Source organism: Coregonus lavaretus (genome assembly GCF_964263955.1).
Source record: "Coregonus lavaretus genome assembly, chromosome: 25".
Lineage (NCBI taxonomy): Eukaryota > Metazoa > Chordata > Actinopteri > Salmoniformes > Salmonidae > Coregonus > Coregonus lavaretus.
This window is the reverse complement of record NC_140012.1, coordinates 29,141,431-29,153,499: the sequence shown is the minus strand read 5'-3', so window position 1 is coordinate 29,153,499 and position 12,069 is coordinate 29,141,431. Positions and strand designations below refer to the sequence as shown.

Below are 12,069 nucleotides of genomic sequence, written 5' to 3'. Positions count from 1 at the left end.
CGAACAAGGACAACCATATCTACATGCACAAAAACATATAGTGCGATCAGTATAACATAGAGCCTTTGCGAAATGCCACAAAGCAGGACTTGATTTTTTTTCTCCAACTTCCCGACAGGGGGGGGGGGGGGGGGCCTAGCCCCCCTCCGGGCCATCCTCACGTACTTTGTGCCCCCTCAGATTTTTGGGGTACATGACGCCACTGGATAGTTCTACCATCTGTCCATGAGTTCAGGTAGTCACTAGTTGCCACAGTCAAAATTGGCAATAGTAAAAATGCATGCAAACTAAAATATGCTTTTTGGTCTAAATTTAAGGTTAGGGTTAGGCTTAAGGTTAGCAGTGTGGTTAAGGTTAGGTTTCAAATCAGATTTTAAGAGACATTGTAGAAATAGGCCGGGTTTATGACTTTGTTACTGTGGTAACTAGTGACAACCGTCAGTTCAGGACAAGATCTCGTTGTGCATAAAAACACAGCTTGATAAATAATGAAATACTATTGTATACTAAGTGAATGTGAACACACAATATACAAAACCAAACCAGTAGTTGTTTTATTTAGTTGTATGACAACCTACACTCAGGAATGTTGTCAGGAATGGAAACAAATTATATTCAAAAAATAATATGATCCAAAATTCATATTGCATTACGTACAAAAGGAGTACACTGTAGTTCTATTAATATGCAAAATGTCAAGTTACCCTTAATTTCTTACCATAAATTGCAGTAAAACATTTGACAATTAAACCACGATATGACCCAAAAAAATTCCCCCACAAAAACTCAGAAACTGAAATCTGCTATAGCCGATATTTAAATACTCAGTGCCCGGTTTCAGAATAAAACATTGAACAGAGCAGGATTATAATTTTTTTGTAACATAATTCTAGCTATAAATTATTAAATATACTGAACAAAAATATAAACGCAACATGTAAAGCTGAAATAAAAGATCCCAGAAATGTTCCATACGCACAAAAAGCTAATTTCTCTCAAATCTTGTGCACAAATTTGTTTACATCCCTGTTAGTGAGCATTTCTCTTTTGCCAAGACAATCCATCCACATGACCGGTGTGGCATATCAAGAAGCTGATTAAACAGCATGATCATTATACAGGTGCACCTTGTGCTGGGGACAATAAAAGGCCTCTTTAAAATGTGCAGTTTTGTCACACAACATAATGCCACAGATGTCTCAAGTTTTGAGGGAGCGTGCAATTGGCATGCCGACTGCAGGAATGTCCACCAGAGCTCTTTTCAGAGAATTGAATGTTCATTTCCCTACCATAAGCCACCTCCAACGTCGTTTTAGAGAATTTGGCAGTACGTCCAACCGGCCTCACAACCGCAGACCACGTGTAACCACGCCAGCCCAGGACCTCCACATCCGGCTTCTTCACCTGCGGGATCGTCTGAGACCAGCCACTCGGGCAGCTGATGAAACTGAGAAGTATTTCTGTCTGTAATAAAGCCCTTTTGTGGGGAGAAAATAATTCTGATTGGCTGGGCCTGGCTCCCCAGTGGGTGGGCCTATGTGAAATCCATAATTTATTTATTTGAATTGACTGATTTCCTTATATGAACTGTAAAATTGTTAATTGTTGCATGTTGTGTTTATTTTTGTTCAGTATTTTTAAAAACTAAATGGAGCTCATGTCTGTATTTTTTGCAAAAGCAAAGTTGGACAGGTAGTTAACGATAATGTCTACCCACATGGCTGTCTGTCAGGCAGGGATTAGTGTCCAATCACCATCTATCTCCTGCTGTAAGTGAGGATCAGTTCGTCTGAGGATCCAGAGAGACTGTGTATAAGTCTCACATGGCACCTTATTCTCAATATAGTGCACTACTTTTGACCAGGTGGCACCCTATTCCCAATATAGTGCACTACTTTTGGCCAGGGCTTCGGTCAAAAGTAATGTAATAAATAGGGAATAGTGTGCCATTTGAAACTTGTAGCTTCAGTCCGATGTTAAATAGTGGCCTCTTTTCTGATAGACTTCAGTCTGCCAAGGTGTCCATTCCATTCAGCCGTCTGTAGCCAGAATCAGCACAGCCCCAAATATACCCACGTTATGTCCCATCAGCTTCAACTGGTTCCAGAACTCTACATGGCAGGTGTTGTGCCAGTAGCCCAGGTTACCGTCGATGAAGAGCAGGATGAGGGGCAGGACCACGGCCAGGATCTGTGAGGCTAGGCGGATATAACAGCCAGAGAGAAAGGCCAGGGCCAGCACCCCAAACAGCACCACCAGTAGCATCAGGGTGATCTCCCCACCAGGGATGTGGTTCAGGTAGGCCATCCTGTCCTCTTTACTGTGCTGGAGCGAGTACACCTGGTGGACGGAACACAGCGCTGCATTGAGTTGTTGTTATTTATTTAGGCTGCCTGCTACTGTATATTTGTTGGACTCAACATTCAGTTTATTGCACCTATTTGTACAATGATTTGATCTATCTCTCTCTCTTATCTGATTAGGACACAAGTGTCAAACTTGACACTGGGCTATTTAAATCAGGAAAAATCTAGGCCTTTTGCTATCCTGGTCTCTAGGTCTGCAGTAATTGATTTTAAGGATGGAGGAGGGGGATTCATATTCTAGGTCAAACACTGTAGCTAAATCACTGAAGTAGGTTGTTTGTCTTACCATACAGATTAGGTAGACCCCTATAAAGACCTGTCCGGTGGACTGCAGCGATCTGGTGCGATGTTTCTGTCTGTATACCTCCCCCGCACCACTGGCTAGGATCAGGAAACCCCCGATGATAGCCAGGGCTCTGGAGTACATCCTTACCTACAGGACCACACAAGACACAGAAGGTCAGTTGAGCATTCCTAGAGATGTAGTGAAGAGGGGATGCAAACACTCAAAAAAAATTCTACACAATCTTGTAATTAATCCTAAAATAGAATAATATTTGACATGTCAGGTTTTTTGGCCCAGCACCCAGTATTACCCCATAATAAAGGTACAGTGGGGAGAACAAGTATTTGATACACTGCCGATTTTGCAGGTTTTACTACTTACAAAGCATGTAGAGGTCTGTAATTTTTATCATAGGTACACTTCAACTGTGAGAGACGGAATCTACAACAAAAATCCAGAAAATCACATTGTATGATTTTTAAGTAATGAATTTGCATTTTATTGCATGACTTAAGTATTTGATACATCAGAAAAGCAGAACTTAATATTTGGTACAGAAACCTTTGTTTGCAATTACAGAGATCATACGTTTCCTGTAGGTCTTGACCAGGTTTGCACACACTGCAGCAGGGATTTTGGCCCACTCCTCCATACAGACCTTCTCCAGATCCTTCAGGTTTCGGGGCTGTCGCTGGGCAATACGGACTTTCAGCTCCCTCCAAAGATGTTCTATTGGGTTCAGGTCTGGAGACTGGCTAGGCCACTCCAGGACCTTGAGATGCTTCTTACGGAGCCACTCCTTAGTTGCCCTGGCTGTGTGTTTCGGGTCGTTGTCATGCTGGAAGACCCAGCCACGACCCATCTTCAATGCTCTTACTGAGGGAAGGTTGTTGTTGGCCAAGATCTCACGATACATGGCCCCATCCATCCTCCCCTCAATACGGTGCAGTCGTCCTGTCCCCTTTGCAGAAAAGCATCCCCAAAGAATGATGTTTCCACCTCCATGCTTCACGGTTGGGATGGTGTTCTTGGGGTTGTACTCATCCTTCTTCTTCCTCCAAACACGGCGAGTGGAGTTTAGACCAAAAAGCTCTATTTTTGTATCATCAGACCACATGACCTTCTCCCATTCCTCCTCTGGATCATCCAGATGGTCATTGGCAAACTTCAGACGGGCCTGGACATGCGCTGGCTTGAGCAGGGAGACCTTGCGTGCGCTGCAGGATTTTAATCCATGACGGTGTAGTGTGTTACTAATGGTTAATTTTTGAGACTGTGGTCCCAGCTCTCTTCAGGTCATTGACCAGGTCCTGTCGTGTAGTTCTGGGCTGATCCCTCACCTTCCTCATGATCATTGATGCCCCACGAGGTGAGATCTTGCATGGAGCCCCAGACCGAGGGTGATTGACCGTCATCTTGAACTTCTTCCATTTTCTAATAATTGCGCCAACAGTTGTTGCCTTCTCACCAAGCTGCTTGCCTATTGTCCTGTAGTCCATCCCAGCCTTGTGCAGGTCTACAATTTTATCCCTGACGTCCTTACACAGCTCTCTGGTCTTGGCCATTGTGGAGAGGTTGGAGTCTGTTTGATTGAGTGTGTGGACAGGTGTCTTTTATACAGGTAACGAGTTCAAACAGGTGCAGTTAATACAGGTAATGAGTGGAGAACAGGAGGGCTTCTTAAAGAAAAACTAACAGGTCTGTGAGAGCCGGAATTCTTACTGGTTGGTAGGTGATCAAATACTTATGTCATGCAATAAAATGCAAATTAATTACTTAAAAATCATACAATGTGATTTTCTGGATTTTTGTTTTAGATTCCGTCTCTCACAGTTGAAGTGTACCTATGATAAAAATTACAGACCTCTACATGCTTTGTAAGTAGGAAACCCTGCAAAATCGGCAGTGTATCAAATACTTGTTCTCCCCACTGTATGTACATTTGACTAAATAGAGCCCACTACTCATTGTCTTCTGACAGGTGGTGTCATTCCTTCGCAACGCACAGTTTTCAATGCAGACGGAGTTGTCACGCTCCAAAAAACATTCCTTACCCCTGGATTCTTCAAACTATCTGACATAAGTAAGACGTAAGACAATGTCCACTCCACCTAGGTGCTGATTCACACAGGCAGTACTCACCTTCAGCCAGTCACTATAGTGCACTTGTTCACCAATATAAGAAGCGTAGGTGCTGATAGCTAACTGTATGGCAGCCCCCATTGCAAACCACCTCCTCTTCACCCCAAAGGACATGAAGCTGGCACAAAGCACTGATGCCCCCATGTCAAAGTACAGGTAGGGAACCTGGATGTCAGGTTTCCTGGAGATTAAGAAAAAAGCTAATTCATTACAACACTGAAATGGTTAAATATTCAAAAATCAGTGTTCAGATACCAAATCAACTAATTGATTACACTCATGGTTAACAATAGCTATGATTTCATAACTCCAAACACATTGATTTGTCTCACTTAGCTACCTTAAAGTGGAACTGACAGCATTTTAACTACTTTGCCGATATGAAACAAACATACATAATATCAATCAGAAATATCAAATTCCCAGTTTTTGCTACAAAACTAACTTTATAAAAGGTTACAAAAAATAGGTTATATTTGACCCAAACTTCCATGACATACAGTAAGGTATTGTTGGTATACCGGGGTATTTGGAAAAAGCCACGGGATGGTTTTCAATACCATTTAAAACGATTTATTATAAGTTTTTTAATACATTTGGAATAATTGTAGCTACTTTAAGTAAATACCTGCAGTCAACTTGTGCAATATGTTAGGAGATCAAGAACATTGAATTCTTCATTTCAGCTGTCACATTATTATGAAGTTTACGGTAGTCCCCAGTCAAGCACACAACGAGAGCCCGGAGCCTTGTGAGTCACTCACTGTTGTGCAGCATGCGCCAGGCGATCTAATTACAGTATGGAATTCACTTTTTCCCCTCATATCATTTTTCAGTAGCTACAGCTAGAGATGCAGGTGTCATTTGGTTAGCTAGCAAGAAATGTGAATCGTTTTGCTAGCTAGCTAGTTATGCTGAACTTGAACGACTGTTATTCAGGATGTGTTCGTAAATTCACTCAGGCTATCTTCTCCGATTTCAGAGCACTCTCATTTAAGTGTGCCAGAGTGCAGAATACCTGATGAATTTACGAACGCACAACATCCGCTGAATATGACCGGTGTCAGTAAACGTGTGCAAAAAAAGTTATTAAATTGTTGCCAGCAGTACAGTTAGTCACTAACGCTCTAGATAACATGTAAACAGCCTAACCAGCTCTGCTAGGGTGAGTAAAATGGCCAGAGTGAATTGTTCTCTCATTTGTGTCTGGAAGTACTGTAGCTAGCCAACTTTAGTCAGTTAGCTAAAGTTGAGCGTCCAGTGTCAATAGTGAAGTGTGTGCTCTGAATTTATGAACGAACCAGAGCGCACTCCGACACACTGAATGCAATTTACGACCGCAACCTTAGTTATCAGTCAAATTTATTTTGGCATCGATCAAATGGGCGGGCAGGCAGGCAGGGAAGTTCCCATTCAGTTGTCAAAATGTGGGTTGGGACAAGCATGCCCGGGCAGGCAAGTTGCAGAAGGACGAGCTGGCTACTATTCCACATCGTTTATCAGTGCAATTTTAATGGCCAACTAGCTGAAAAAGTTTGAGAGGGTTTATCTGATGTTCCCTCATTAGATTTTAGCTCATCTCGCTCTGGTTAACATTAGTTGTTGATCTTGTTGTTGATGTGCATAACTGATTGTTTGATCAATAGGACTGTGAAGTTCCCAAATGTAAGAGGACTCTTGTGGTATTTATATATTTGCAGAAATCTATTCAGGTGTATTTTGTGGCTTTTGGTGAATGCGTTCTAATGATCTAAAGTCGCTCTGTTGCTACTGCCTGTAAAGACACAGTCCAGTTCAAAATGAATGATGGCAGGCCCACCAATGTCAGTTTTCCTACTCTGTTGCTATAGAATTTTCACAAATGCTTAACTATACGTCATTCCCAAACATTCAATGAATTTATGAAAATGTGAAAATCACCAAATGTTTTTAAAAAAGTGTCATTCTTCCTGGAGGTGTATATGAACAGATTTTAATAAGATTTCATGTTAAAATGCTGTCAGTTCCACTTTAAGATGAATACACTAACTGTAAGTCGCTCTGGATAAAGCATCTGCTAAATGAGTAAAATGTAAATGACTTGGTATTCTTCGTAAAAAGCCAATAATACATGAATGAATGGCTTATGCCATGTGAGAAGATAGTTGAAGTCGGAAGTTTACATACACCTTAGCCAAATACATTTAAACTCAGTTTTTCACAATTCCTGACATTTAATCCTAGTAAAAAATTCCCTGTCTTAGGTCAGTTAGGATCACCACTTTATTTTAAGAATGTGAAATGTCAGAATAATAGTAGAGAATTATTTATTTCAGCTTCTTTCTCCCCTCTCTCTCCAGATAAAATCCTGCGACTTGTGACTGCAGGCCGCCCAACAACCTGCCCGCTTGACCCCATCCCCTCCTCCCTTCTCCAGACCATCTCCGGTGACCTTCTCCCCTACCTCACCTCGCTGATCAACTCATCCTTGACCGCTGGCCATGTCCCTTCCGTCTTCAAGAGAGCGAGAGTTGCTCCCCTTCTCAAAAAACCAACACTCGACCCCACTGATGTCAACAACTACAGACCAGTATCCCTTCTTTCTTTTCTTTCCAAAACTATTGAGCGTGCCGTCTTTAGCCAACTCTCTTGCTATCTCTCTCAGAATGACCTTCTTGATCCAAACCAATCAGGTTTCAGGACTGGTCATTCAACTGAGACTGCTCTTCTCTGTGTCACGGAGACTCTCCGCACTGCTAAAGCTAACTCTCTCTCCTCTGCTCTTGTCCTTCTAGACCTGTCTGCTGCCTTTGATACTGTGAACCATCAGATCCTCCTCTCCACCCTCTCCGAGATGGGCATCTCCGGCGCGGCTCACTCCTGGATTGCGTCCTACCTGACCGGTCGCTCCTACCAAGTGGCGTGGCGGGAAGCTGTCTCCGCACCACGTGCTCTCACCACTGGTGTCCCCCAGGGATCGGTTCTGGGCCCTCTCCTTTTCTCCCTATACACCAAGTCACTTGGCTCTGTCATATCCTCACATGGTCTCTCCTATCATTGCTACGCTGACGATACACAACTAATCTTCTCCTTTCCCCCTTCTGATAACCAGGTGGCGAATCGCATCTCTGCATGTCTGGCAGACATATCAGTATGGATGACGGATCACCACCTCAAGCTGAACCCTGGCAAGACGGAGCTGCTCTTCCTCCCGGGGAAGGACTGCCCGTTCCATGATCTCGCCATCACGGTTGACAACTCCGCTGTGTCCTCCTCCCAGAGTGCGAAGAGCCTAGGCGTGACCCTGGACAACACCCTGTCGTTCTCCGCCAACATCAAGGCGGTGACCCGCTCCTGCAGGTTCATGCTCTACAACATTCGGAGAGTGCGACCCTGCCTTACACAGGAAGCGGCGCAGGTCCTGGTCCAGGCACTTGTCATCTCCCGTCTGGACTACTGCAACTCGCTGTTGGCTGGGCTCCCTGCCTGTGCCATTAAACCCCTACAACTCATCCAGAATGCCGCAGCCCGTCTGGTGTTCAACCTTCCCAAGTTCTCTCACGTCACCCCCCTCCTCCGCACACTCCACTGGCTTCCAGTTGAAGCTCGCATCCGCTACAAGACCATGGTGCTTGCCTATGGAGCAGTGAGGGGAACGGCACCTCTGTACCTTCAGGCTCTGATCAGTCCCTACACCCAAACGAGGACATTGCGCTCATCCACCTCTGGCCTGCTGGCTCCCCTTCCTCTGCGGAAGCACAGCTCCCGCTCAGCCCAGTCAAAACTGTTCGCTGCTCTGGCACCCCAATGGTGGAACAAGCTCCCTCACGACGCCAGGACAGCGGAGTCACTCACCACCTTCCGGAGACATTTGAAACCCCACCTCTTTAAGGAATACCTGGGATAGGATAAAGTATTCCTTCTAACCCCCCCCCCCCCCCCCAAATTGTAAAGTGGTTATCCCACTGGCTATAGGGTGAACGCACCAATTTGTGAGTCGCTCTGGCTAAGAGCGTCTGCTAAATGACGTTAATGTGCCCTTGAGCAAGGCACTTAACCCTAATTGCTCCTGTAAGTCGCTCTGGTTAAGAGCGTCTGCTAAATGACTAAAATGTAAATGTAAATGTTATGTCTTCCCAGTGGGTCACATTCCCAGTGGGTCAGAAGTTTACATACACTCAATTAGTATTTGGTAGCATTGCCTTTAAATTGTTTAACTTGGGTCAAACGTTTCGGGTAACCTTCCACAAGCTTCCCACAATAAGTTGGGTGAATTTTGGCCCATTCCTCCTGACAGAGCTGGTGTAACTGAGTCAGGTTTGTAGGCCTCCTTGCTTGCACACGCTTTTTCAGTTCTGCCCACAAATGTTCTATAGGAATGAGGCCATTTTGCCACAACTTTGGAAGTATGCTTGGGGTCATTGTCCATTTGGAAGACCCATTTGCGACCAAGCTTTAACTTCCTGACTGATGTCTTGAGATGTTGCTTCAATATATCCACATAATTTTCCTTCCTCATGATGCCATCTATTTTTTGAAGTGCACCAGTCCCTCCTGCAGCAAAGCACCCCCACAGCATGATGCTGCCACCCCGTGCTTCACGGTTGGGATGGTGTTCTTTGGCTTGCAAGCCACCTCTTTTTTCCTCCAAACATAACGATGGTCATTATGGCTAAACAGTTATATTTTTGTTTCATCAGACCAGAGGACATTTCTCCAAAGAGTACGATCTTTGTCCCCATGTGCAGTTGTAAACCGTAGTCTGGCTTTTTTATGGCGGTTTTGGAGCAGTGGCTTCTTCCTTTTTATTTTTATTTAATTTAATTGTACCTTTATTTAACTAGGCAAGTCAGTTAAGAACAAATTCTTATTTACAAATTACGGCCTACACCGGCCAAACCCGGACGACGCTGGGCCAATTGTACGCCGCCCTATGAGACTCCCAATCACGGCCGGTTGTGATACAGCCTGGAATCAAACCAGGGGGTCTGTAGTGACGCCTCAAGCACTGAGATGCAGTGCCTTAGACCGCTGCGCCACTCGGAAGCCCTTGCTGAGCGGCCTTTCAGGTTATGTCGATATAGGACTCGTTTTACTGTGGATATAAATACTTTTGTACCTGTTTCCTCCAGCATCTTCACAGGTCCTTTGGTGTTGTTCTGGGATTGATTTGCACTTTTCGCACCAAAGTATGTTCATCTCTAGGAGACAGAACGCGTCTCCTTCCTGAGCGGTATGACGGCTGCGCGGTCCCATGGTGTTTATACTTGCGTACTATTGTTTGTACAGATGAACATGGTACCTTCAGGCATTTGGAAATTGCTCCCAAGGATGAACCAGACTTGTGGAGGTCTACCTTTTTTTTTTAAACCTGAGGTCTTGGCTGATTTCTTGTGATTTTCCCATGATGTCAAGCAAAGAGGCACTGAGTTTGAAGGTAGGCCTTGAACTACATCCACAGGTACACCTTAAATTGACTCAAATGTCAATTAGCCTATCAGAAGCTTCTAAAGCCATGGAATTTCCCAAGCTGTTTAAAGGGCGGCAGGTAGCTTAGTGGTTAAGAGCGTTGTGCCAGTAACCGAAAGGTCGCTGGTTCTAATCCCCAAGCAAACTAGGTGGAAATCTGTCGATGTGCCCTTGAGCAAGGCACTTAACCCTAATGTCTCTGGATAAGAGTGTCTGCTAAATGACAAAAAAATATGTAAAATGTAAGAGCTAAATACCTTTGCTCTAAAATGTGCCCATCATGACTACTAGTGACCTGTGCTGGTATCCCACAGTCAGGTTGCACTCCAGTGTAGCTCAGTTGGTAGAGCATGGCACTTGCAACGCCAGGGTTGTGGGTTCGATTCCCACGGGGGACCAGTATGAAAATGTATGCACTCACTAACTGTAAGTCGCTCTGGATAAGAGCGTCTGCTAAATGACTTAAATGTAAAGGCACAGTCAAATTTGTGTATGTAAACTTCTGACCTATTGGAATTGTGATATAGTGAAATAATCTGTCTGTAAACAATTGTTGGAAAAATTACTTGTGTCATGCACAAAGTAGATGTCCAAAACTATAGTTTGTTAACAAGACATTTGTGGAGTGGTTGAAAAACGAGTTTTAATGACTCCAACCTAAGTGTATGTAAACTTCCGACTTCAACTGTATGTCACACAGTCACTGTTACAGTAGTAGAGTGTAGTAGACCATATGACTTGATCAAAGTAAGGTAACTGGAGACTCCACCAGATAAATTACAGGGTGGTACACTCATATTTAAAGATTACAGAAATATCTCCCTGCCATAACTAGAGCCAGATGGTTCACAATCCAGGAAGTAAATTGTAGATAAGGACCATTCAAAAATAATCTGTAGTTCTTTTACACAACCAAATGAGCACGTTCATGCCCCAGAAAACGGTACCTGGCATAGAAAAGCCACATGTAGTTAATATGTCCGTCAATAATGTAGCTAAATTAACAAGCAAAGTGACGCTGTAAAGCCAACCCTCTGTTTAGCCGATTAACGGCTAGCCGAGGTCTGCACAAACGTGACCTGTACTCTATAACGTTACATATCAACCACGCTTACCTTTTTACATCCGCGCGCTCGGCAAAGAGCATCAGCATGGTAAAGCAGTTCCAGAAACCAAATCGGGTCAAAATAAACGCTCCGAATTGACAGAGGCGCCGGAGAACTTGCCTACTGCTAGGGGCAGCCATGATTGTTACTACAATGTTACGCCAGCAGTTTGCAAAAATGTCACTTCCTGTCTAGAATTTTCGATAATTTTCAAAATAGAAGTTGACCATATTACATTAAAGGTAGGCTCCGAGCGATGACATTGCTACGAACAGCACCGCAGATATTGGGCGCGTTCAAGCAGATCACTTTTGTTGCCTATCAAAATGTGTTGCATTATTGGGATAAAAATGGTCTGGCTTGCACTTACATATCGACTGCCAGTACCTGTTTTCAGGGAAGCCAATGGTCCAAAAATATTCCACCTACACTACATGGCCAAAAGTATGTGGACACCCCTTCAAATTAGTGGATTCGGCTATTTCAGCCACACCCGTTGCTGACAGGTGTATAAAATCTAGCACGCCGCCATGCAATCTCCATAGACAAACATTGGCAGTAGAATGGCCCGTACTGAAGAGATCAATGACTTTCAACGTGGCACTGTCATAGGATGCCACCTTTCCAACAAGTCAGTTCGTCAAATTTCTGCCCTGCTAGAGCTTTTCCGGTCAACTGTAAGTGCTGTTATTGTGAAGTGGAAACGTCTAGGAGCAACAAT

General features: G+C 44.0%; 1 protein-coding gene across 1 annotated transcript; it reads right to left on the bottom strand.

The window, feature by feature from the left end:
- Positions 1-530: 530 nt before the first annotated feature.
- LOC311101128 (transmembrane protein 101-like) lies at positions 531-11,508 on the bottom strand. The gene is made up of 4 exons (XM_084142190.1): positions 11,358-11,508; positions 4,795-4,975; positions 2,653-2,799; positions 531-2,340 (listed from the first exon to the last, which is right to left on the bottom strand). The coding sequence occupies exons 1-4, from the start codon at positions 11,486-11,488 to the stop codon at positions 2,032-2,034; spliced, it is 768 nt and encodes a 255-aa protein (XP_083998316.1). The 5' UTR covers positions 11,489-11,508; the 3' UTR covers positions 531-2,031.
- Between the last annotated feature and the right edge of the window lie 561 nt (positions 11,509-12,069).

Excerpts from the sequence above, each read along its gene's own strand:
- LOC311101128 (XM_084142190.1), bottom strand. The coding sequence starts at position 11,488 with ATGGCTGCCCCTAGCAGTAGGCAAGTTCTCCGGCGCCTCTGTCAATTC. Across the intron at positions 4,976-11,357 it reads GAGCGCGCGGATGTAAAAAG|GAAACCTGACATCCAGGTTC; the intron begins GTAAGCGTGGTT and ends CTTAATCTCCAG. Across the intron at positions 2,341-2,652 it reads GGGTCTACCTAATCTGTATG|GTGTACTCGCTCCAGCACAG; the intron begins GTAAGACAAACA and ends TCCGTCCACCAG.